This window comes from Amyelois transitella, chromosome 9, assembly GCF_032362555.1.
Source record: "Amyelois transitella isolate CPQ chromosome 9, ilAmyTran1.1, whole genome shotgun sequence".
Lineage (NCBI taxonomy): Eukaryota > Metazoa > Arthropoda > Insecta > Lepidoptera > Pyralidae > Amyelois > Amyelois transitella.
Window position 1 is genome coordinate 5,234,513 of NC_083512.1, and position 25,201 is coordinate 5,259,713.

Below are 25,201 nucleotides of genomic sequence, written 5' to 3' on the forward strand. Positions count from 1 at the left end.
TAAAAGGCGACTAAGGGATAGGCTTACATACTTGAGATTCTTTTTTAGGCGATGGGTTAGCAACCTGTCACTGTTGAATCTCAATTCTATCTTAAAGCCAAATAGCTGAACGTGGCCTATCAATCTTTATAAGACTGTTGGCTCTGTCTACCCCGCAAGGGATATAGACGTGATTATATGTATGTATGTGTATGTATTAACATTTATAGAATTCTGAAAACATAGATATAAGTATATACATACAAATTTGGATATTATCTAATCATAAGACTTTTTCAAGTCGGCGGAATAACATACACCTTATTTACATAGGTATTACTTTTATTGATTGTAGCACTTTAAATCTAAGCTGGACATTTATCGCCGTAAGGTTGGCTGCAATCACTGACACCACATATAAGTTTATGGCTTGCTACCCCGGATTGATACGGGGCCTTTCCGATGATATTTCCACTGAAAATAAAAACAACACATTTAAAAACGGTTTACTTTAAATTCATTTACTTTAAGTTTTTGTGTGTGACGTCGTTTTTGAGCTTTTCAAATAGGTACTACGTTCGCTCAACTTCTGTAATGATAGGTTTAAATATGTCACGATCATGGGCATATATGGGTTAGGTAGGTATGTATGATCTTGGAATAGGCGTTTAAAGCAAATCCTACGAAAAGTATAAGTATAAATTGCGTTCTTTCCTGTCATTTCTCCTAAGTCCTCAAGTAGATGCGAATGTTTTATGAAAATTGGTCAATAAGATAATGCGTGAAAGCGAACAAACACAATATCTCAATACTTTAGCTCCAATATATTAAGCATGTTTAGGTGATTTTTCTCTTATAGCCCAGTCATTTAAGGGTTTCACCTCGGAATGAAAGATAATAAGCTGAAAATTGGTATAAACCTTTGTTTTGTCGTTCTATATGTTGTCTCAAAAGCGTGTCCGCGTCTTAAGATATCTATTGAAGTTTAAAGATCATGAAAATTGGTTTTTCGCGTATATCTCGCTTTCTATTGCTTAAATGATATTTTCATCTACATAAATGATGTAGAGTATAAAATTCTCTACAACTTTTGTTTTAACTTTTTTTTCATACGATGAACCGTTTTTAAGGTAAAGCGTGAAGAGTGCGCAGCGCACAGTCATACTCGTATATGGTCTAATGCAAGGTCAAGCCTGAGTTACGGTTATTAGTACGTTGTATAAAGTCAATTATTTATGTACTAATTATACATTGCTTATATTTTAACAAAATAAGTAACTTAATTATTTATATTTAACTGTAGTGTATTATTAATTCTAAAACATACGTTTTCTTTAAAACGTGTAAATTTTTTAATACTTATATGCTTGAAAATGAAATCCTGGAGCCCATAAGAACGTTATTACCTCCAGCACCAACCGAAGATAGCGAGATATACGCGAAAAACCAATTTTTATGACCTTTGACCTTGAATATCTTAAGACGCGGACACGATATCAATTGTGACTTTTGAGACGACATTTAGAACGACAAAACAAAGGTTTATACCAATTTACAGCTTATTATCTTTCATTCCGAGGTTGTTCCCTTTTTTTGCCTAATATGACTGGGCTATTATTTGCTTGCTTGCTTTAAGACTTATTAAGCGCAAATAAAAGACTAAATGTCTTGATACAATTTTTGAGGCAAAGCTTAATGCGAATGTGTATGTACCTAATTAATAAAGCAAATAAAATAATTGATCTTACGCAGGTCCGTAGTTGCAAACAAGGAAGTAGCTGTACCATCCGGGATTCTTAGAAAACTTTGATATACCACAACCGACGTAGACTGAATTAGACCATGCCATCTGAAAGTAAATAAAATAATAATCATTTCACCCAGAAATGAAAAAATCATCTTACTCTATGATATTTTATTTTAAACGTGATTGTGACATGTACAGATAAAAAAAAACACAGGGTTGATGATAAATTTAAGGTCCATGGCAGACAAAGACTAGCCCTCTTTTATTTAAAATGTTTTTATCGTTATATGGGTCTTTTGAGAAAAAACATGGACGTTAAAAAAACCTATCTTCATCACCACAGGACAAATTAGTTAATTTTTCACATTAATATTTATAAAAAAAACAAGTCAGGTGCTTGTCGGATCCCGCGCATTGTAGGGTTCACACATACATACATTCAGTCAGAAAAGTATCGGGAATGGATTATTTATTTATGGTTCCAAATTCAAATTTTTGTTTTTTTTGTTGTTGTTAGATTGGCACAACTGTTTTCCATTTTGGCGCGGAGTTTGAGTTGCATCTGTTGTTTACATTAAATACAGTGCTATTTTTAGTTATATCATATCTAGTGTGTATTGCTAATTTCATAATGGATAAAAACATCGAACAAAGAGTTTGTCTTAAATTTTGCATTGCCAATGGAATATCGTGTTCGGAGTCACTGAAAATGTTACAGAAGGCTTACGGTGAATCGACTTTATCAAAAACTCGTGCTTATGAGTGGTACAAAGCGTTCAAAAGCGGTCGAGATGTGATGGAAGATTTGCCTCGCTCTGGTAGGCCATCAACGTCTGCAACTGAAGTTAACATCGCAAAAGTGAAGGAAATAGTGACTGAAAATCCTCATTCAACTTTGCGAGAGATAGCCACCGAACTTTCTGTATCTCACGAGTCGATCCGTACCATTTTAACTAATAATTTGGGTATGAAACATGTTGCCGCTCGGCTAGTCCCAAAAGACCTGAATTTTTTTCAAAAACTCAATCGCATGAGAGTCGCTGAGGACATGCTAGAACGAGTCAATTCCGACCCAACATTCATGAAACGCATTGTTACTGGTGACGAGACGTGGGTTTACGAGTTTGACATGCAAACTAGTCAACAAGCTTCGGAGTGGCGCCTTCCAACTGAACCGAAACCGAAAAAACCACGCCAAAGTCGTTCAAAAGTCAAAGTCATCTTGACTGTTTTCTTTGACTATCGCGGTGTTGTGCACTCGGAATTCTTGCCGGAAGGTCAAACGGTAAATAAGGAATATTATTTGAGTGTTATGCGGCGTTTAAGAGAGCAAATCCGACGAAAAAGGCCAGATTTGTGGAAAGAAAATTCTTGGATTTTGCACCATGATAATGTTGCAAAATCCAAGAATAACCTTGTAACCTTCGCACAAGGCCATCATTGTGAACGAATTTTTAACCAAACACTCAACAAATACCATCGAGCAACCACCATATTCACCAGATATGGCTCGCCGACTTTTTTCTTTTTCCTAAACTCAAATTACCACTTCGTGGCACCCGTTTTCAATCGGTAGAAGACATAAAAGAGAATTCGCGGCGAGAACTGACCTCAATTCCGGAAACAGCGTTTAAAAAATGTTTTGATGATTGGATTATTCGTTGGCGTAAGTGTATCGTTTCTAAAGGAGCATATTTTGAAGGTGATAAAATAAATTTGGATGAATAACAAACAGTTTGTGTATTATTGATCTTTTCCTGCTACTTTCTTGACAGAGTAGTATGTATCTTAAAATGAACCCTTATAGCGCGGTGGCAACTAAAGAAAAGAATATGTCAAGCTCCGCGCGCCGCGAAGTTCCTAACACGCTACTATTGAAGTATGTATAAGTAGTTAAAACTTAGTTCATAAATTTATATAAAGTACTTACTTGTACTTTTATGTAACTCCCAACTGTCAAGTAATTTTCAAATTCCGAGTACAGTTGGTCGCCTATAACTTATTACTTTTTCTTTACTACTCAGCTCTGATAGCTTTCCTTTAAAATTACAGCTCTGTAAGTTAGTGTAGGAAGTAGTAAACGGTAGTACCGTTTACTAAATCAAAACAAATAAATTCAATTGTGGAAAAATTATAATCCCAATTGGATAAGTAATTTAACGATTTGCTAATTGACATAAGCAATCTGTTACGTTAGTTTTCTAGCGGTTTCTTTATACAAATTGTTATCAACTAATTTTACCTATAGACCGATACAGGACATAGGCGTGATTTAACTAAGTATGATATTTCTTTTCAACAGTTATTCTGTTGTTATATTTTATAAATTTCTATGATAATTTTGAAAACGATTTGGTCAATTAAATGCACACAAAGGCATTTATTTTCATCCGACCTCAGTGATCATTATGATAAGATCACAAACGCAGACATGTATTATCTTTACTTATATTTAGTGTGTGAACATTTTTTTTTAAACCATTACATACTCGTACCTACTACGATGAATTAATTTTAGGCCCATTCAATACGATGTTTTATTTTAAAACGTGGAAGTAGATTTAATTGTCTGAAGGTTTAAATAAAAAATAACTCAAAACTGATGTAACATTATAGTATTCAAATCTCAATACCATAAAATTTCATCCAGTTGTCTGTTGCCTTACAGTCTTTTCGAGACTGTTAGCATCATCTGCCCCGTAAGGGAAACAAACATTATTAATATACGTACATATGTGATATAACATTAAACATATTGTTTAAATTAAAATTGATTAAATAGACACGTTATCACCTTTATAACATTTTCAACGCGGTCTGGAACTGGAAAGCAGCCCAAGGTCTGCGTTAGAGCATAATCCTGGAGAACTCAAATACGAACCTGTGTGTAGTGACCTATCTGAGGTCCATTTCCGTTAGCAAAATCGGAAATCATTAAAGGGCCATAAGTGTAGTCCTTATACTCATTAAACCAGGAATCTAAAGCGGCCTCCGTGTTGAATTTCTGGTTAGAGTTCGTGGTCGAGAACATGTAGATATTCTCGCCGGTAAGAAACCTTCCCGAACCTGCAAAATAAGCTTTAATAAAGAAAAGAGTAGGTACCTATTACGTTTTTTTACCTAGTAGATACGCATAATTATGAAAATAACTATAACCTATTATTGTTTTGCTATTACATCGTTATTTTCTGTTCCCAATCAGTGGCTGCATGGTCGATAACATTTTCATTATAATTAATACTTACTTACATAGGTACTAGGTAAATCACGCATCATTCCCGGTGGGTAAGCAGAGACTACGTCTTTCTACTGACCACGATGCCTGCATAATTTTGTGTGAATTACATACATACATATGGTCACGTCTATATCCCTTGCGGGGTAGAACAGTCTTGAAAAGACTGAATGGCCACGTTCAGGTATTTGGCTTAATGATAGAATTGAGATTCAAGTAGTACCTAACAGGTTGCTAGCCCATCGCCTAAAAAAGAGTCCCAAGTTTGTAAGAGATGGAGTGGTCCTATTCTTTTTTGTATTGGTGCCGGGAACCACACGGCACTGAATTATTAAGTATAATATACTTTTAACTGCAACCATTAATCAAGATTGAAGAATACTTACCAATAGTGTTATCAGGATTGTGTTGGAAATTGTTTTTCGATGCCCATTTAGAAGCTTTTGCCGCAAGTTCGTCGTCCCATATCTGAAATAGGCATACTGTCGAAATTAATTGGAACATCGTTCCCGTGGAAATTATGAGAGAGAAAAGTAGCGTATGTTACACTTGTGGTTTTACAGAGGGTGTTCCAGAGTATTTATTAACCGGTTATCGCCCCCTTATCGAACGAAAGTTGACAATGCATTTGTCTTAACATCTATCTCTTTTTATCATTCAGGATAACCATAAAGCTCGAAAGAGAGGCAAATTGCTTTTCAATGTTTGTGAGTAGGTAAATTACCAAATCGGAGTACATAATGGCAAGTAAAACAAAAAAAAACCGTTATCAATTCTGAGAGTTCTAACTCATTTCAACAATTAGCCATTCATTTCTCAGTTATCGCTTTTACTCGTAAAACATTGTTTGATTTGTTCCCTTTTGACGAGATAATTTTCCAATTCTAATATAAACATTTTTAGTATTTAGGAATTGGAGTAAAGAGTACCTTATAAATAATAAATTACATAACTTTTCTGTTAATGAGTTCTAAACTAAAACCTATAAAAACATAGTTAGGATTAATTAAATTTTCCTTTAGCTAGATAATGTTTTGAAAATAAAAAAATATCGTTAAGTGCACATATTCCATTTCGTTTCTGTTTCTATTAACAACAATAGATAGTATACCTATATTTATGTAGGTTCTTACCAAATACTTCATTTCCTCTGCTGGGGGCTGTCCTTTTACTTCACCATGTGCCAATTTTAATCGCCTCGCGTTGTGGCCGTCTACTAATTCACTTATTTGGTTACATGATAACTGTACAGCTAAAAAATAATTATTTATTTAAAAAAACAATCAACACATAGTTAGACATCTTTGTATAGTACCATATTTTTAACAAGGCAAACTGGTAAATGTAAAACTTAAATTAGGACGGCAGATTCATTACACAAATAAAATAAAAACTAATTACCACTTAACGCGCAGCCAACTATACTCAAAATAATAATCGCGCGCAAATGCATTGTTTAAAAATTAAACAAACGTTTGTTATGACCAGTTGCTAGTTTCAGCTCTGAATGAATTGTGTTGGACTTTTAATTCGCATCGCTTTGCGTTTACGTTTTATACTACACTAACAGTAGGTAAATATTATACTAAACACCACGCATCGCATTCACCAACTTATCTTTTAAAGCTAGATTTCCTTTTTCTAAATAGGGTTGTCACTCACCTGATCATGTTGACGAAAATATAGTCCGCTATGATAACAAAAAATAAGTACTTAAAATATAATTAATATCTACTTTGTAACTTTACGTAATACACGAAATCATTTTCATTCGCAAACAAGGTATTTTAAACTAACATTATTTGCGAAAATAATAATGACAAATCTTTAAGTACGTAGTAATAAGTTGCACATGAATTATAAATCCTGGATTAGTATTTCTTTCTTTTCCCCTTATTCGTTACTTATTAGGATAAATGTTTTTAAAGTTAAATATTTAATTTAGGTATAATCCACATTTCGGAATTTCCCCATTCTATGGAGGCATAAGAACTGATATACCCCTTCTTAGGTATATTCCATCGTAACGTTTCACGTAGAGTTCGAGAAATTCTTCGCCAACGGAATTCGCGGGCTAAAATTAGTTTGCTTTATAACTTTTATTCCTACCGTGCAACAATCGAAAGAATTCTATGAATCATTCAACATTTTATGGTTAACTTCATTGTCCTTTAATGCAACTTGTGGTCAATAAAAATGCAAAGAATTTTCATAAATTAAGTAATTGAAATATCCTTGCAATTTAATATTTACTGTACTTACTCCAAGTTTTATTTAATCCTGCGTTATAAATAATCTGTGCAAAGAATAAAAGATCTGTGAAACCACTGTGAATCGATGAATAAGGCATCAATACAATAATACCTATCAGTCTATTTGATTTATTTACATTTTGGTATCAAATAAAATCGAAGAAATCCCCAACCCTCTGCTAGGTTAAAAACTATGTTAATCGCAATGTCAAGTTAAAGACCATCACAAAAGCAATCGTACATTACATTAGCCTTAAAACGACAATAAATTAGCCATATAGAAGAAGAGATAGACAGCATGAGAAATCCTACATTGTGTTGGTGTTGTTCCAGTAAGGTTGTTTGTAGGCATTGTTACTCAAGATGTTTTGCTCGTTTTCTTATCATGCCAGTCTGTCACTCGCGTGGAGAATTAACAAACAAAGTGCGTAAATAGCACTTTGTACAAAGGATAATAGACATACCTATGCTGAAAGAAATTTCTACATGTAAGTAGGTAGTATAAAAAGAACATAGATCTTTATTGATGAAATTCACTTTGATCCAACCACAAGTAGGCAGTGCTATATAGATATATATAGATTTAACCAGTACACCGCAGATTATAGTATACTAAAATAATGGGTTAAATGAACACAGGCGCAAATAAACGTGTATGAAATCCACTGACGATGGTACCGTTTATAAGTCGTGTTGTATCGAATCCCAAGCGACTATACGCGTGTGATGTATTTTATGTTCCCAACCATTGACGACCTTTTTTTCAGAGGGTATATTTATTAGCCAAAAGTTGGTAATGCTTAAGTTATTTATAATACCTATTAGTTACCAACACCTCTCGAGGTAATATCTACAGGTTGGAGTCCAGGTCTCTGGGCGGTGCCAAACATATACCTAAACATTATTACTTTGCACCTGAATTACATAATTATTCATCAAGACGCAGACGGACATTTCTAACGATTAAATTTTATCAGTCACATTCTAATTTATTGAGAATTATGAAACGCGTGGTATTTCGCGAATTCCTGTATATGACTAAGTTTGTCGTAAAAAAATAATAAAATTCTTATAATTATGTTATTACTCAACATGTGTCGTACGTAATGATGACAATTTTTTAATAACTAGAGGCAGAGGACTTGCGCCTCTACTGCTTCATTAGGGTCAGACACTGACCCTGAAGTGAAATGTAGGCCAGAAACTTACTGGTTGCCAAACAGTAAGAGATGGCAAGTGGCGCGGGGGAGCTAGAGGGCATCGTCGGGGAATGCCTTGCGATCCCATGAAAGCCGCCCCGGAAAGATTTAGTGGGTAGGGTAGCACACTAGGTACCAGGAATATGTAAAAAGAATTTTCCCCTTAGAAAACAAAGTAAAGTTACATAGGTACCGTTTAACTGATCTTCTACAGTACTGAAATAAACTGTGAGCATTAATACAATAAAACAAATAAATCGATTTAATTTTTTTATTTATTTTCTAACAAGTATTTTGTATTCACATTGAGGAATTTTTACATATAAGATTTTGGGGTTGTTTATAAACACGATAGGTTTGTCCGCTTGAGCTGTTCATATTTTTATCATAACTATTCATTATCAATTATTATTTTAAAATCACACAAGTTGGAATAAATCAATAACTTCGACAGCTTTCTTCTTTTCAGAAATTTGGTTATTAGCATTATAATATGTTTTTAAATTTTCGCTATTGCTAACTTGTTTGGAGAAAGCAGAATTTACACGAAATTAAAGTTACGTGAAAGATACTATAATAAATTTTAATTTCCTGGGACTTTTTATTTCTCAGCAAGCTCCAAGACATTAAGCCATATGATTATAATAGTTTTATTTTATCTAATTTCGTTTTGGAATAAGTAAAAATAATGTTCCATCTTTATTCACTTACAGACTACGTTGTAGACACAGATACACACGATTGCTGGGAATGCTAATTGTAACAAGTTTATAAAAATGAGAAATTATTTCTGTCAATATCGACATCTGCGTATACATTGTTGCAATAGAAAATAAAGAAATTAAATACTGATGATATGATGGTACTTAACTTACCTACATAAATATATATATACACATAATAATAATGATTAGATATTATATATTTTGAGACTACAAATTCTTATCACAAAAAAAGAAGAAAACTCGTGTTTTACGTTTTTATTACTCAATGTATAAAAAGATAAGTTCAGAATCATTATTTTGGTAAACAGGGAAAGCGTGTTATGAGTAACGAGATCCTACATTACTGATGTATAATTGCGTAGTCAAAGTTAGATTTCAGAAATATTGATTTATTTTTAGAACACACACGTTTGCCTTAGCCATTTGCATTAAAAAAAATTATATATGAGCACTATACAAGGAGAAGCACTACGAACACAAGTACTTAATGCAGGAAAAGTTGGATTAGTTGTCACGTCATAAAACGTGTCTCGGCGTCTTATTAATAGCTATGTCTATTGATAAGTTCTAATATTAAAAAAAAATGTCATATATCCATAAAATGTCAAAAAAAACGGCGAAATAGAAAATCAATATATATTAGAAACAGCATTCTAAAACGGGGCACAGAAATTGACGTTGAAGTCTTACAATAAAATATCCTTGTCCATCAGCATTGTTTATACATATCGTTATATATGTTATAATTTATCAGTTTACTTTAGTCGGTAAGATTTGATGTTGCATTAGAATAAATAAAAAAATAAAAAATAAATACAATAGTTGTCGTCAAATTGAATTCTACTTAAGATTAAGTTTAAAATCTACAAATAAAACCATTTGTAGAGTAAAAAAATAATAGGAAAAATAGTTTTCCATGGTATTTAGTAATATTACTAAAATTATTTATGCTCAAAATGCCATTTTTTTTATTTTTTATCCGAAATATTTCGCCAGTCACAGTCGTTTATTTTAATATAGCAGGCTTAGCCAAGTGTCAAACGCTCTGATGGTACCGAGTCGCTAACGCCTTATATTATTACACCACTACATATCGTGAAGCAGCCCATGCGCGTCCAGCGGCTAACAGTTAGACTTAGTATTTTCCGCCCGACCAGTGTTCTGTTCTATAATGAGGGTTACGAATGCTTTATAACAAAGATACAGGTGTGAAATATGAAATAATGCCTTAAAATGTCGAAATGCGTGATATTTTACGTGCGAAATTACAAAGGACTTTTATGCACACCCTAATGAAAATTATACGTACACAAATTAAAAAGCATGCCTTTACGCATCCCACGCACACTAGAATAAAAATATGTTTTTTTTTTTTAAATTGTATGGTATCACTCCGTCAAGTGCTTTATTTATGGCTATCGCTTTGGCGGCGTTTTTTTTGTTTGTCTAGAAGGGCAGTTTCTACTTCTACATATCGATCAAACATGGATAATCGTAAAGTTACATCAATGATTTGAATTTTTAAATTGGCATTATGAGCATAAATATTAAAAAAATAAAAAAATTGTTCTAATTAGTGCTAGGGCTGTCTGTTCCACTGCCGCTATTTTCAGTATTCGCTAAAGCGACCTTCGTGTTCTTGTTGTTCTTCTTCGCAGATTTACTTAGCGTAGCTACTTCTTTCAGCAAATTCTGGATTTTACTGTTCATCATGTTAAATTTGGTCTCGTTCAGACGATCTTTGTTTTTCATTTCATTGCGAAGATCTGTCGTATTGTTTAGGTGCTGAGCTTTCAATTCGGTGATCTGAAACAGAAATATAAATAAACAACAATTTCAGGTTCTTGTTTATTTTACTTACTGGAAAAATTATTTTTTAACTATATGATAGTAAAATGAACCTATGATTAAACTTTATGAAGACCCTATTTTTATACCACAGAATAAAGATTTGAGAACGATCAACTAGAAAATTTTGAATCTTGTATCATTTTGATTTATAATACCAATAATCAACTCGTGAAGGATAAACCAAAAACTTTGTAAATAAAAAGTGTAGACTAACCAGTTTATCTTTGGCAAGTAGCTCATTGTCCTTTTGTTGAACCTTCTTTTGTAAACTGGCTATGGTCTCCTTGAGCTGGGTCATGGCGACCACGTGGTCCGAGCTGTTGGGGTCCAGTTCTCCTAAAAGTAAATAGAAACCTAAGTTTCATATTAACAAAAAGTAACCACAATCAAAAAAGCTTTGAAACAGCATCAAAATGAAGAAAATATTAAAGTATATCATTTTAATTTACAAATGTTAAAACAAAAGTTTGGCATCTCACCAATTTAAATATTATAATAAAAAAGACAATGTACTTACTTTTACCCTGCAATGGATTCAATTTAGATTTCTTTTCAAGGGGCTGATCGCCATGAGATGAGTCGCTAGCATTTAACTTCAACATATCAGATTTACGCTTTTCTTTATGTCCACCTTTAGACCTTAAAATAAATAAAATGTATTTAATCAAAAATTTCCATAATCAAAAATTAAATCAAACCACATTCGCAATGCAATTTCGCAAAGCTCTGTGTAATAATACTAAATATATTATTACCACATCCAGCTACAAATGGTCAGCAAAATAAAAAGAGAAAATGCATGTTTAGTATAATGCTATTTATGTATAATGAAATTACAACAAAAAGTGATGATATAAGTACAAATCGTGTAATCCAAAAGCTTGACTAACTTTAACAGTATAATTATATAAATGTATTGTCTAGGATAGGATAAGCCTATATATGTATTTATGATTTCATGATTGTTTAAGCTGTGATACATCTTAGGAAACCTCCATTCAGGCAAATGGATCTCCAACAATGTTCAATCCAACACGGATTAGGTTGTGGAAATCACTTTGTGTAAAAACCTGACTTGCCAAATCCAAGATCCATGGTCAAAGGCATACCTCTCAAGGCTTCTCTCCCAGAGTGGTGGGAATGCAACCGTGATTAAAGCCAGGAGGAAAAGATTGCAATTATCAATTTCATATTTGATTTGAAATAAATTATATCAGTATCCTAAAACTTTCAAGTATAAAACTGATTTTTAACGTATATGATAAAATACGTAAAACAATTGAGAAACTTACTTGTGTGCCCTGTGTTTATGTTTGTCCACGGCCGATATATGTTGTTTTGTCCTCGCCAAAGCTCTCTTCAGAGACTGAGTGCACAACCAGCAGAGAAGCTTTCCATCCACCTGGGAAGGCATGGATAATTATAAATACTAATGACTATTTTCGAATGAGTACATTAGTTTGAAAACAAACCGATGCTCCTATAGTGAAGTAAAGATTGTGAGGAAACCTGCACACAACTGGATGTGTAATCTTGATTGATCCAATACCGTTTAGGGTCCTCTGCAAAGGTTGCAGAGGTGAGATGGGAGTTGTATTGTGTAAATACCTGACTCACCTCCAAGAGTGTTGAAGATGCAACAGGGTCAAAAAGCCATAAGAGAAATAAGGTCTCAATGGACGTAATAGTTGCTAATAACTTTTAAATGTTGGATGACTGGCAACCAAGTACACCACAGGCACCAACTTATGCATGAGCAAACACTCAAGTTGGCACAAGTACACTATTTTTAATTAAAATCTCATAGAAACAAGGAATTTTATATAAATGAGTGACTATGAGTGACTAAAAAGGTTACCTTCTTGCTGTCATCATGTCGGTCAAAAGCACAGCGCTGTTTACACTGCTCACATGTCACTGCTGCACCATACTTGCGCTCCGAATTGGCACAACGCTGACACTTATTGCCTGGAAAATAATAAGATTTTACTTTTTTATTATACTTCTAAAGTAAAACATAAATTATAATTTTATTTATTCATTCAGATTTGATTTTGCACAAAAAACATAAATATGTACTAGTGAATGGTAAAAGCTTAGGTGGTGCTTTATGAAGCTTTGTTTTTACCTGAAATTCTATCCTAACTTAACGTCTTTGGGGAGACATGAGGGTTTTATCGCCTTTGTCTATGATCCAGATAAAGAAATCAATAGATCAATCATGTTAATTTCTAGAAATAGCCACTCATACAACATGATACATAAATCTTAATATAGGTCTTAATAGAAGTACCAGCTTGACAACTTGGCTCTTGAATATTTTGATAATACCTTCCAGGCATTACTTCCAGTTACATCCTCAACTTTTTCAATAGTAGCCTAAGGTGCACATTCTGACTACAGATTTTATACTTTATATTTTAAATATTAAAGCCACTTTAACTATCTATGTACCTAACTAGCTGCCATGGACAGAACATGGGAATAAAACTAAATTCCTTACCAATGAATGCAGCAATGATGTTGCAGTATTCACAAGCCGTGGGCTTACCATATGCCTTTACGTTAGCCTCACATTTCTTGCAGATTGATGATGTATTTGATTTGCTAGAAATGAAATAATTGTCTTATAAAAATATTTATCCTTAGCTAGAATTTTGTAGATTTTGTTTCAATAGCTTTTTTATAAGACTGCGCCAACAGTCTTAAAAAGATTGATAGGCCACATTCAGCTGTTTGGCTTAATGATAGAATTGAGATTCAAATAGTGACAGGTTGCTAGCCTGTCGCCTAAAAGAAGAATCCAAATTTTATAAGCATATCCCTAAGTCACCTTTTACGACATCCATAGGAAAGAGATATAGTGGTTCTACTCTTTTCTAATGGTGCCCCGAACCGCACGCCACATCTTAAGTACCAATAATGGATATCCCAAAACTAAAGTTTATCAGACATCTTATGATAGAATCCAGGGTATACATATCTTACTTCCGTATGGCATCTTTTTTGGCCATATTTATAGTTAAAAGGTGTTTAAAGCTATTGACAAATTGTTTATGTACCTACTTACTAATAGTATAATAGTATAAAGAGGTAAACCTTATAACTTTGTTTGTAATGGCTTACTTTAAGAAATACTGTATGGCCATAAAAATTCTGTCACTTAAGGGTGAAGGTACATATGCAAGTTTTATACACTATGTTTACTTATACTACAAAGTAATGGGCTGCTAGTTTTATATATGCCTTTTGTGCATAATTCATTAATCCATTATTTTTAACAGGGGTTGAATAATATCTATTATAGCACATATTAACAAATAAGTTTAAAAATAAACCATAATGTTTTACTTAATAATTGACTAACTTAATTTTTTTATAGCTTTTTACCACTTGGTGTTTCGAAGATTACACATGAAGTGTTTTTAAATATTGTTATATAAAACTGTTACAATAACATCAAATAGTATTTGTATGATTGGCTGATAAAATTTTGATTTCTTGGCACTGTTAAAGCTCACTTCATAGCAGCAGATATTTTTTTTTAAATTATAGGTAAGGGTAACAAGAATGCCAAGGGATAACCAAATAGCAACATTATTCGTACAGGAAATGGTAAAACCAATGCCAAGGTCAAATCAACTGAAAATTTTTATTTTATTAGACTTCAATAATAAATATGTCAGCTGAGTCATAGTTATTAGGTACAAATGAAGAGTGCTACATAACACAAGAGACCAAAACAAACAGCTTAGCCGTGGCAGTGAAACCGACCTTGTTTGTTGAAACTCCGAGCGACAGTACGTGCACTTGACGACCGGGAATGAACCGCGACATTCCTGGAAATCCACACAGAAAAGGCGTCACCAAAACGTCAAAGCAAAATAACAGTACACGTATTAAATTATGACGCAAATGCGTGGTCTTTTGATAAAAACAGCACATTTTTAAATTTAATACATTACATAATTAATTAAGGAGAAAGGGTTAATTGGGGGTTTCTTACCTTACACAGTTGTTCACCAGGAGATAATTCTTCGAAAGGATGTCTTGAGAAACAACGCGAACAAGCAAACAAAGGAGTAGCAGCGGCAGTGCTCATTATGATAAGTATATTATGAACTAACACAAAATAAAATTCAAATAATTTTTGTTTTAGTAAAATCGGTAACACAGAAACCAAAAATAAAAAAATATTTTCGACGCAACAACCACCCAACAAACTATCGCTGTAAAGATGGCGACTGCAGTTGCCAACTGTTTTCGACAAAAAGGCGCAAATTTTAAAGCAAGTAATTTATATATTTATTTATATTTATATAACTATTAACTTTATATGTAAATGCAAGTATTTTTACTTTGACTTTCAACCGCGACGGGCACCCCGCGCGCGACTTCCAGCTCTAAATACGAAAATTTTGAGCTGAGCGCGTAGCGTGAAGTTGGCAACATTTTTAGTATTGCCCATAATAATTTACATTCAAGAACAGTAAGTACCTCAAACGAAAAGTTGACTTGACCAGCGGTATTTCATATTTCATAAAATTATATATGATGATAGAAATGACAATAAGGGGACAAAGCAGGCATCTTAAGTCTTAACTGGGCAAATTGCGTGTATATATTAACAAAACGTCCCCGATTTAAACAAGATATGTTCGTCATTCCTACATTCCTATTCTACCCTTCCCTTACTTTAATATTTGCTTCTTCGTATCACTTCAAACCATCGCATTGGCAGAATCATCAAAAGTTCGGTGGAAGCCATAATATAGAAAAGAAAGGAAGAAGTATTTGCTTAGTCAACCTGCTCTAATACATCCTCTCGACATGACCAAATTCATCTAAGCATTTCCTTTTCTATTCGTGTCACTATCTCTTACACATAAACTATTATTTAATCTTCTGTCACATAACTTAAACTGAGAGTGACCTTTCAGTCTTTCCGGGACTGTTGGCTTTATTGATATAGACGTGATTAAATGTAGGTATGTAATTTTACAAACGTATAAAGATAGTAAAACCTGATCGTCCGCATAGCGAAGGCATTTGACGATTAATTCATTCATGTAATCCTTTTTCAGACTCTTCTAATCAAGGCAAACAACTATCCATGAACAGCTTGAAAGGCGAAAGGCAAAATACAGATTTTTCTTTTTTTCTAATATCCAACGTGATGTCATATGGTATTTAGTTGTATGAGCGTCGAATTGAAAATATCATGACATGCTGTTTTGGTGGTAAAATACGCCGCCGACTTATCATGCCGTATGGTACCCGGACCCAATAAAAAAAAGAATAAGACTACTTCATCTCTTTCCCATGGATGTCGTAAAAGACGGCTGAGGGATGGGCTTATAAACTTGGGATTTTTTTAGGTGATGGGCTAGCAACCTGTCACTATTTGAATCTTAATACTTTAATACTAATAATACCTACTTATTATTAAGCCTAACAGCTGAATGTGGACAGCCCTGACAGGGCTGTCAGTCTTACAAGACTGCTGGCTCTGTCTACCTCGCAAGGTATATAGATGTGATTATATAAATGAATATATTCGTATTGAAATAATAAGTTTTACATTCATTAATGTTTTTAATGTAGACAATGTGCATTCGTCTAAATCCGTTCAAATCTATTCTATTCTAATAAATGAATGACTAATCATGCCATTGCCGCGCCTCAACCTGAAAGATTAAGATGTATCAATGTCAAGTCGAATAACCGTCATTGATGTCAATGTCATTTATAAAGATTAAAATCAAACAAAACCAATACAAAAAATTGTGCGTGGTTTGGTTTGGTTTTGATCTGTATTTCTTTTTCTGCAATGTTTATTACGATTAAAATCAATTTTTTGTGTTGATTATTAGTGGCGACACACAAGTGTTGTAATGTTTTAAATAAGCAATGTCAGGAATGGCCATACCTCCGTTCCCTTCACTGGATCTTGCAAAGCTTGTCTTGGGTGAGCTTCCTTTGGCGGGAATCTTATTTCTATAACGGACTATGTTATGGCAATATCATGGTGTCATTTCTTTGTTTTCCAGGATACTTGGCTGAGGAACAGCTTATGACAGCATATGATGAATTTCTCCAAGCAAGCCCTTATTTAGATGCTCTTCGTAATGAGTATGATAGAATTTTTATGACATCGCTCAAAAATATTCTGGCAGAATATAGAGCAGTCAAAATATTTGGTTAGTATACACTCGAGGTATCCGCCCATTGAGTACCTAGTTCAGTAACAATCTCATAACTATTTAGGTATTAGTAGTATAAAATTTTGATTGCAATTGTGTCTCATATTTGTCACTAGGTTATTAGGTTCTATCAGTCTTAATAATTTCTAGAGAAAAGTGGCTTCTTTACACTATATTATATTATCATGGATTAGATATTGACATGGTATATCTAATCCATGATAAAATAACTTCACAAGTACTAATAAAAATATAAAAGGTGGTTTCTAGTTATGGAAGCATTTTTGTATATGTAAGTAAGTTAGTAAGTAAATGCTTTATTGTTCACTTAAGGAGTACATTACAAATAAAAACAGTACAGTACAAAGGCTTATCCCTAAGTGGGATCTCATCCAGCCAACCTGACAATAAGATATATATAACCTGATAATAAGATATATATAACCTGACAATATCATATTTTATTTTCATATTATAAAAATTGACAAAGTATGTAAATGTATATGCTGTCAGTTTTCTTGCTAAACTTTCTATTTTCGGTCCTTTCAAAAATATTTTTCTGTTATTGATGTTGATTTTAAATACTTTCAGTGGAGACATGTAAACCATTTGCTTTGAGGAAGAAGTTGATTCAATGTACTAATCTTCTGGATGTGGTGAAATTTCTCATCAACCATGTAGATTTAAACAAGATACAGTCACAGGACACCAGTAATTCCAGAAATAAGTAAGTGTTTGAAATAATTCATATGAATTACATTACTCATATGAATCTTGATTCAATAAACAAGAAATTTTCATAATGTTTCTTTTAAGTTCAGGTGTCAAAGGTCATGGATAAGCTACTAAAGATTCAAAAAAATTATTACAATATGAATAATGTTTCATATCCAAGACCAATATTTTAGGTTAGGATGTAAATTTGTTGAAATGTTCTGCAGTTTTTAATTTTGTTAAGAATCTTATGTATGAAATTGTTCAGTCAATAAATAAGTATAATAATATAAATGCCATCTGTTTGCTATCAGAAAAATAAAGGCAAGGCAATGAGCAAAAAAAAAAAATTGATTTATCAATGTTGCAAGCTTACTTTTAATTACATTGAGTAATAAGGGGTCTAGTCTTTAAAAAATATATATACCAGTCTAAGTGAAATAGCTTTCAACATTTTGTGTTCTATTTCTATGTCATTGACTATTGAATTACAAAAAACAATACTGTTAGACAGTATATTGAGTATTAAGACTTGATCCATGATTGTAACTTAGTTACCAATATAACAAGGATCATTCCATTTGATACTCAAATTGTGTTTCAGTTCAGAGAAACCAACTTCTTCAATTGAATCAAGGTCGTGTGAAGTTTGTGTGTCATCAAAATTAACTGCCTGTGTATGCAAGAATCGACTGTCAGTGCACGCACCCACAGCCAGTTCTCACTCGACCAGCAACAGTGAACTCTCTGTTAGAGACAGTTCTATTGAAACTACTGCTCTATCTGATCTGCCAGGTACCTATATCACTAATTCTTCTATATTTCTTTTTATTAAATCCCTAAAAAAATAGTGTGTCACTAGTTACAGCTTCATTAAGATTTCTGTTATTTTTTGGGAACTCCAAAACTAAACCATATTAAGAAGAGTTTGTTTTATTTCAGGTAATCATGGCTCAACAAGGAAAAGACATGTTAAAACACTCGACAAAGATTCTACAGTTTCAAATTTTAGCTCTGGAAGTGGGCAACAAGAAACTGCTGTCAAACAATCATCTGCTATACTCAGAAATACAGCTGACAATCAAACTTCTCACACTCTTACAAGTCATGAACATGATTATCAGAATGCTAATATACCATTAGTAAGTCCTTGGTTTTGTTGTATGTGAATCTGGGTTTCCTTTGTTAAAAAAAACTATTGAGACCGTTACAAACAGGTTTTGAAAATATTATTGACTGTTCATTAAGTCTTACCAATTGACTTAGGGCAAAAATACATTTTTTGTATGTATGTATGTTTGTTTGTGTCGGGGTATCATATATTAAATACTTTATTATTTCTTTCAGGTTAAGGCTCTGGATGAGTCACAAGAGAAGATAAAAGAGTTCAATGATATTTTGAACCGTGTTTGTAATAAAAATAGTCACATACAACAAGGATGTGTTGATCAAAGAGTGTCAAATGCTGGCACTTTTCAAGATTTTGCAACTGGAATGATTGGTAAATATGAAGACTGTAATTAAGATGACTTAACAATTTACATAAAAACAAATTACGTTTTCATAAATACTTATAGAATGAAAGGAGCCTTTCATGTTTCTTAACTTGATTGACTGAAATGACTGATCCTGTGGCTTTGGTTTGTATTATATCACCTAATCCAGGATCATGGTCATAAATGGCGCATCTCGGGCCCCCCTCCAGAAAGGTGAGGACGTAACTGGGACTAACACCAAGAGGAACATATGCATAGTCCATAGTTTTTAAATTAATTTTAAAAATTTGTCTTTTACATAATATATAGATAAAATTCGATTTTTTTGTAGGTGGTGATAATAGAAATTATGTACCTGATTCAAGTACTTGCGAAAATATTAATATGCAGTAAGTATATACTCATGTTTAGGTATCTAAGTAAGTTATAACAAGTATTGATGTTTTATGCAAGTACCTATGCGAAATATCTTTATAACTATATACATATATTGAACAAGTAATTTAATTAGTATTCAGACTTGTTTTTTTTAAATTTTAATTATCGTTTTTACAGAGTTCCCATGACCAAAGAAAAACATTGTAAAGACACACCTTTACTTGCGACTGCAAAAAAAAGTAGACGGCATGTAAAAAAATCTATCGTTGTTGTTGCAAAACTATCTGACAACTCAATACAATCAAACGAAGTTATTGACGTCGATGCAATTGAAGAAGTTCCTAGAAGAAAACCTAAATCTGAACAAAGCAAGATTAAAATATTATCTGATGTCAAAGTTGGCAATGAAACACTTAACAATAATTTAAATGCAATTCTACAAAACGCCACTTCTACGCCTATGTTGAAAATGCAAACGGTTATGATTAACGGTACACCAGTATATAACCCAGTTATAAATTCGATTCCTCATAATTTCACTAAAGATGAAATAATGGCGATGCCTACGATAATCATTACGCCAGTGTCAGGTAAAAAATTGTATAGAAAGTTTAAAATAATATTAATATTTTTATAAATTGAGAAATCCCTATGTGTGGGTTTGAGGTTTTATTACATTTAATATTTTCAGGTCAACCTACATCTGCATTAGTTGGACAGCCACCACAAGTAATGGCTCAATCACAGACAATTCATAAAATGCCAGAATTCATCCCAGTTTCGAGTAGTTACTCAGCACAGTCCATAGAACCTTTATTTATTGAAGTTTCGTCAAATAATAGCGCCTGCACGATGACACAGCCTGCTGGAATCTTAAACAGTGTAGGGCAGATTAATCAGGCCCAACAAGGGCTTATTACTAGTGTTCCCTCTACTAATATTACCAGTACTACCAATACTGTGGCTGGTTCTGAAAACGGTAAACCTATGGACACTATAAGCGCGTCCGTACCAAAAGATAATGTTATAGCATCAGGCACTGAAACTAGTACTCCACAGGTAATTCCACCTACTAGAAAATCGTGCTCAACACCGCGCCGTACTTCTCATGTTAGAGTTTTAGATTTCACTACCCCAAGACGGATACTACATGAGACAATTAATGAGGTCCAGACATCTAATGATGCTGAAATTGTATTAAGTAAAAGTCCCAATATCATTGTGAATAATACTGTAACAAAGAACGACAAATGTTCCAAAGTAAAAGTTGTTGGCCCTTGTGGTGACTGCAGGCAAATAAAATATAAAGAAAACAATAAAAGTAATCCAGAAACAAGCAAAAAGAACTGGGATTCGGATTTACGTGCTCTTATTGCAGGACAGCCGAGTGTTTCTACAAATAAAAAAGTATCTGTTGAAAGAAAAAAAGCTTCCAAAAAGAAGAAGGTTGATAAGGAGTCTAAAAAAGAAGACGACGGTAAGAATAGTTCTCCCAAAAAAAAGGTTTCTAAAACTAAGAAAATCAGTACACGAAAAACCAACAAAATCATAGTTTCAGCTACTGAGGAACCAGAGAAGAACTCCGAAAATCAAAACGTCGATATTCCCATAAAACCAACCATAAATATTATATCGGGCCATGATTGGGAGGCCTCACACCAAGAAACTGAAAAAGTACACAAATCCAATAGCGACGAACAGGATACCCCAGAATTGGAACGAATTTCTTTGGAAAAAGTAATGGGTGCTCGACTTAATATATCCGACTTACTAGAGACTCCTTATAAGCAAGCTTTGTATGACATACAAATGGAAACACCCAGATTCCTAGGCCCCGATTTACCAGATGAGCCAATGTCCGATATTAAAATAATGAATATACCTACTCCTCGTTTTTTAAACACTTCTAAAGGTGGGCAGGCAACACCGTCTTCATACTGCTCTCGGCCAACTGACTATTCAAGTGGCGGATCTTATTATAAACCTGACGACCAAGACTACATGCCTCTACCTGAGCATATAGGATGTTCTATATCTACGTCAAAGGATAATGTGGAGAATAAATCGGTCGCAGAAGCTGATGAGGAACAAAAAGAAAAAAATAATACAATGAAATCCTCTCGACCTGTTAGACAGTGTGCCAAAAATGTAACTTATTTCAATCATAACGTAAATAAAACAAAAGATGAAAACAATAAAGCATTAAATGATACAATTGAAGAAGAATTGACGAGCGAAGCATCGTTCTTGCAAAACTCACCTGAACCAAAAATAGCCAAGGAAGAAATATCAAAAAAGAAAGAAGGTACACCTAAAGTAAGACCTAAATGTGATAAACCAAAAAGTCAACGATCAGCATCAAAGAAAAATAAGTCTCCGAAAAAAGAGGTATCTAAATCGTTTATGAAGATAAGACCTAGAAGGTCTACACCTATAAAAGATGTTAAAGGATCTAAGAGAAGATCGTCTGAAGGGCGAGCTCCCAAATCGCAGACTAAGAAACGAACAACAAGCAAAGAAAGAAATATTAATAGTTCACCTGCTGCAGCGATACCCACAAAATCGCGGAGAAAATCTTCTATTCCAAGAAAGCTACTTTGTCCAAACAATTCGGAGAGTTCTGGCCATGATTCCCCAGATTTGATTAAGAAACAGAAAGAAATTGACGCCCTTCATAAGGCACATTTACAATCTGCACATGATTCTGATACGGAACAACTTAAACTTCGATGGTCTGATGATGGATCCCAAGACGGAAAGTTTAAAGGATTTAATGATAATCTGACAAACGATAGTGATGACATAAGTAAAATACAAGAATATATCAAAACTACTGTATGTAGCAAACCAGTTGTCAGCGAAAGTGGTTGTAGTTTACAAATTGATTTAGTAAAAAGGGGATTTGATCTCGAAACAGCTAAAAAAATTGAGCGTGATTTGCTCGATACGCCACCACGCAATAAACCAGATACTTTTGTACCTAAATCTTTTGAAAATGAACCAAATTGTGAAGAAACTAATTTAGAGAAAACAATAGAGTCAGAAAGTAGCATTTGTAATAATTTACAAATTGTTCAAGACGAAGTAGAGCCGGATGACGAGGAAGAAGAAATAGAATTATCTGTTGTTGAGTGTAATGAAGACACAAACAATTATTTTACATGTTTCCATGACGGGAATAAGGAAGCCACTACTTCTGTAAAACTTAAAGATAAATTTTGTATGGAAGTATGTATGGAAGATGGTGTACCTATTAGATTAAGAGCAACTCCTTTTATAACGCTTTATGATTTCGAGTATGGAAATGAAAAACTTAACGATACTCAAGATATAGAAGAGACCCGAAGAGCTGTATCGTCTATAAAATTTCAAACACCCTCAAAAGAAGCAGCAATGAAAGCACAATGTTTCGAGATATTTGATTCAACTTTGACAAGCTTGGATACGCCATTAAAAGTTAATACTCCGAGAATATCTGAGACTGAAGTGACAGTTACCCAAATTGTTTTAGAAGTAGAAAAAGTTGAGGTTAAAGAAAAGGCTGAGATCAAGAAACGGAAGAGATTACAAAGTGGAAATACGTCTGATGACTCTGTGACTGACAGTAAGAAATCTAAAACTGAAGCACAGTTATTGTTAAATTCAGCGACATTCCAGAATATGGATATAGAGACTGTATTAAGTAAACTGCACGGTCCTTAGCAGACTGTAGGTGTTAAACTTGTAGTTATTTTATTAATAATGATCTATGAAAATATATTTCATGTGGAATGAGTAACGCTTATAGATGTGCAACAGGGCTAGCACTGTTATCATGTAACATCCGTTTTAAAAACTAACTTGTGTATATAAAAATAAAAAACATTTTTGCGTGAATGAATGATTGATTTTGTATTAAAATCACAAAAAAACTGTACATAAATATTGTGGATAGGCTTATATACTTGGGATTCCCCTTTAAGCCGATGGGCTAGCAACCTGTCACTATTTTAATAGCTGAACGTGGCATTTCATCTTTGGATGACTGTTGGTTCTCTCTACCCCGCGAGGGATATACCTAGGCGTGATTACATGTTATGTTATGTCATAAATATTGTCGATGTAATTGTATCGTTCTCTTTTCATGCGTGTTGGTTAAGTCCGGACCTCAAAGACCTACTACTATAGACAGCATGTAGGCAAGTATGTATATGATTTTGTAAATGTAGAAATTTTGTTGATTGAAGATAACCACTACATAGGTATAGGCACTTACAAACGACGGTTACAAGGGAACTTACAAACAAAGACGACAATCTTGTATTAAAAAAAAACGATTAAGCAGTTAATTTAATCTTGTTTAAATCTGTTGATTTATAATTTAAACAAATACCTAATAAACTTACTATTATTTCCTGTATGTATACGTACTTGTCAATGCCCTTGTTATGTAATTTTGAAAAGCGATATTATTTTTCGTGATGTGGTTAAAGAATTACTTTTTAAAGTATGCGCACATTACGTCGTGGACTGTTGTATCAGAATTTGCTTACACATAGTGTTCATTGAACTCTTGCTGGGGCTCAGCGTTCCAGATATTGCTTGGCAAATCTTGGTCCTGAGATGACAAGGCCTGGCCGACCCCGCTGCGCTGCGTATATATGCGACTTAGATCATTTAATCTGTAGTGATACCATACATACAGTCACTGAATATACTCCGACGATTATGATTATTGTTTACTGTACCAATGACTTCGACATTTTAAAGCATTGTACATGCGGAACTCGGTAATTAAGCATCCGTATCCTGCAGCGGCGAACTGAAGGGAGCTGATATTTTGAAACGCAAATGGGGGTGGTGCACTCGATGTAGAGGTTAAATGATCTAAGATATGTGATGTGAGTTCAGAATTCGTCAAAATTACGATCGTCGGCCCTACGTTTCCAGTTTCGACTAGTGTAGGTGAAAAAGGTACCTTATTCTTTTTAAACATGTATAAATTTGTGTAAGATACATGCCACGAATATGTCAACCATTGATTTTGTAAATAACTACTGCCTGTTAGAACTGAACTGAAGCGAAAGAAGTGTGCAGGGATCGTGGCAAGTGGAGTGTGGTCTCTGCCTACCCCTCCGGGAAAGAGGCGTGATTTATGTATGTATGTATGTTAGAACTAGGATTATGTCATTTGTTAAGACATAAATTATTATATCTAATATTCTTAAAAAAAAAAAACTTCAAACAAATCATGCTTTTTATTTCTTGATCCCTCTCTTATCGCCTCTTTCAGATTACATTTTTAGCTATATGCTTCATAACTATTAGAAAACGAAATAATTCTTTGTTTTTCCGATTTTATGTTCATAGCATAAGGCTTTTCAATTTTCATGCAGAAAGGTGTCCAAGTTTATTAGTTTTACCCAGTATTGACTTTTTCAAA

At 33.6% G+C, this 25,201-nt stretch overlaps 3 protein-coding genes across 4 annotated transcripts; 1 reads left to right on the plus strand and 2 right to left on the minus strand.

Annotated features, from left to right (window-relative positions):
* Positions 1 to 264: 264 nt before the first annotated feature.
* Positions 265 to 6,530, minus strand: LOC106134701 (venom allergen 5.01). The gene is made up of 6 exons (XM_060945777.1): positions 6,363 to 6,530; positions 6,095 to 6,213; positions 5,348 to 5,429; positions 4,608 to 4,792; positions 1,728 to 1,828; positions 265 to 453 (listed from the first exon to the last, which is right to left on the minus strand). Exons 1-6 carry the CDS (start codon positions 6,412 to 6,414, stop codon positions 345 to 347), a joined length of 648 nt encoding a protein of 215 aa, XP_060801760.1. The 5' UTR covers positions 6,415 to 6,530; the 3' UTR covers positions 265 to 344.
* A 2,139-nt stretch (positions 6,531 to 8,669) lies between these two features.
* Positions 8,670 to 15,242, minus strand: LOC106134766 (protein FAM76A). 2 transcript variants are annotated; one of them, XM_013334899.2, is made up of 8 exons: positions 14,995 to 15,242; positions 14,763 to 14,827; positions 13,492 to 13,595; positions 12,847 to 12,956; positions 12,281 to 12,390; positions 11,506 to 11,627; positions 11,203 to 11,324; positions 8,670 to 10,943 (listed from the first exon to the last, which is right to left on the minus strand). In XM_013334899.2, exons 1-8 carry the CDS (start codon positions 15,088 to 15,090, stop codon positions 10,707 to 10,709), a joined length of 966 nt encoding a protein of 321 aa, XP_013190353.1. In that variant the 5' UTR covers positions 15,091 to 15,242; the 3' UTR covers positions 8,670 to 10,706. The 2 variants fall into 2 exon arrangements, with proteins under 2 accessions (XP_013190353.1, XP_060801759.1); XM_060945776.1 differs by having other exon boundaries at positions 11,203 to 11,342.
* Positions 15,243 to 16,758: 1,516 nt separating this feature from the next.
* Positions 16,759 to 24,933, plus strand: LOC106134757 (muscle M-line assembly protein unc-89). Its single transcript, XM_013334886.2, has 9 exons — positions 16,759 to 16,956; positions 17,039 to 17,188; positions 17,783 to 17,918; positions 18,510 to 18,700; positions 18,848 to 19,047; positions 19,253 to 19,406; positions 19,733 to 19,790; positions 19,957 to 20,369; positions 20,471 to 24,933. The coding sequence occupies exons 1-9, from the start codon at positions 16,899 to 16,901 to the stop codon at positions 23,479 to 23,481; spliced, it is 4,371 nt and encodes a 1,456-aa protein (XP_013190340.2). The 5' UTR covers positions 16,759 to 16,898; the 3' UTR covers positions 23,482 to 24,933.
* Positions 24,934 to 25,201: the final 268 nt, after the last annotated feature.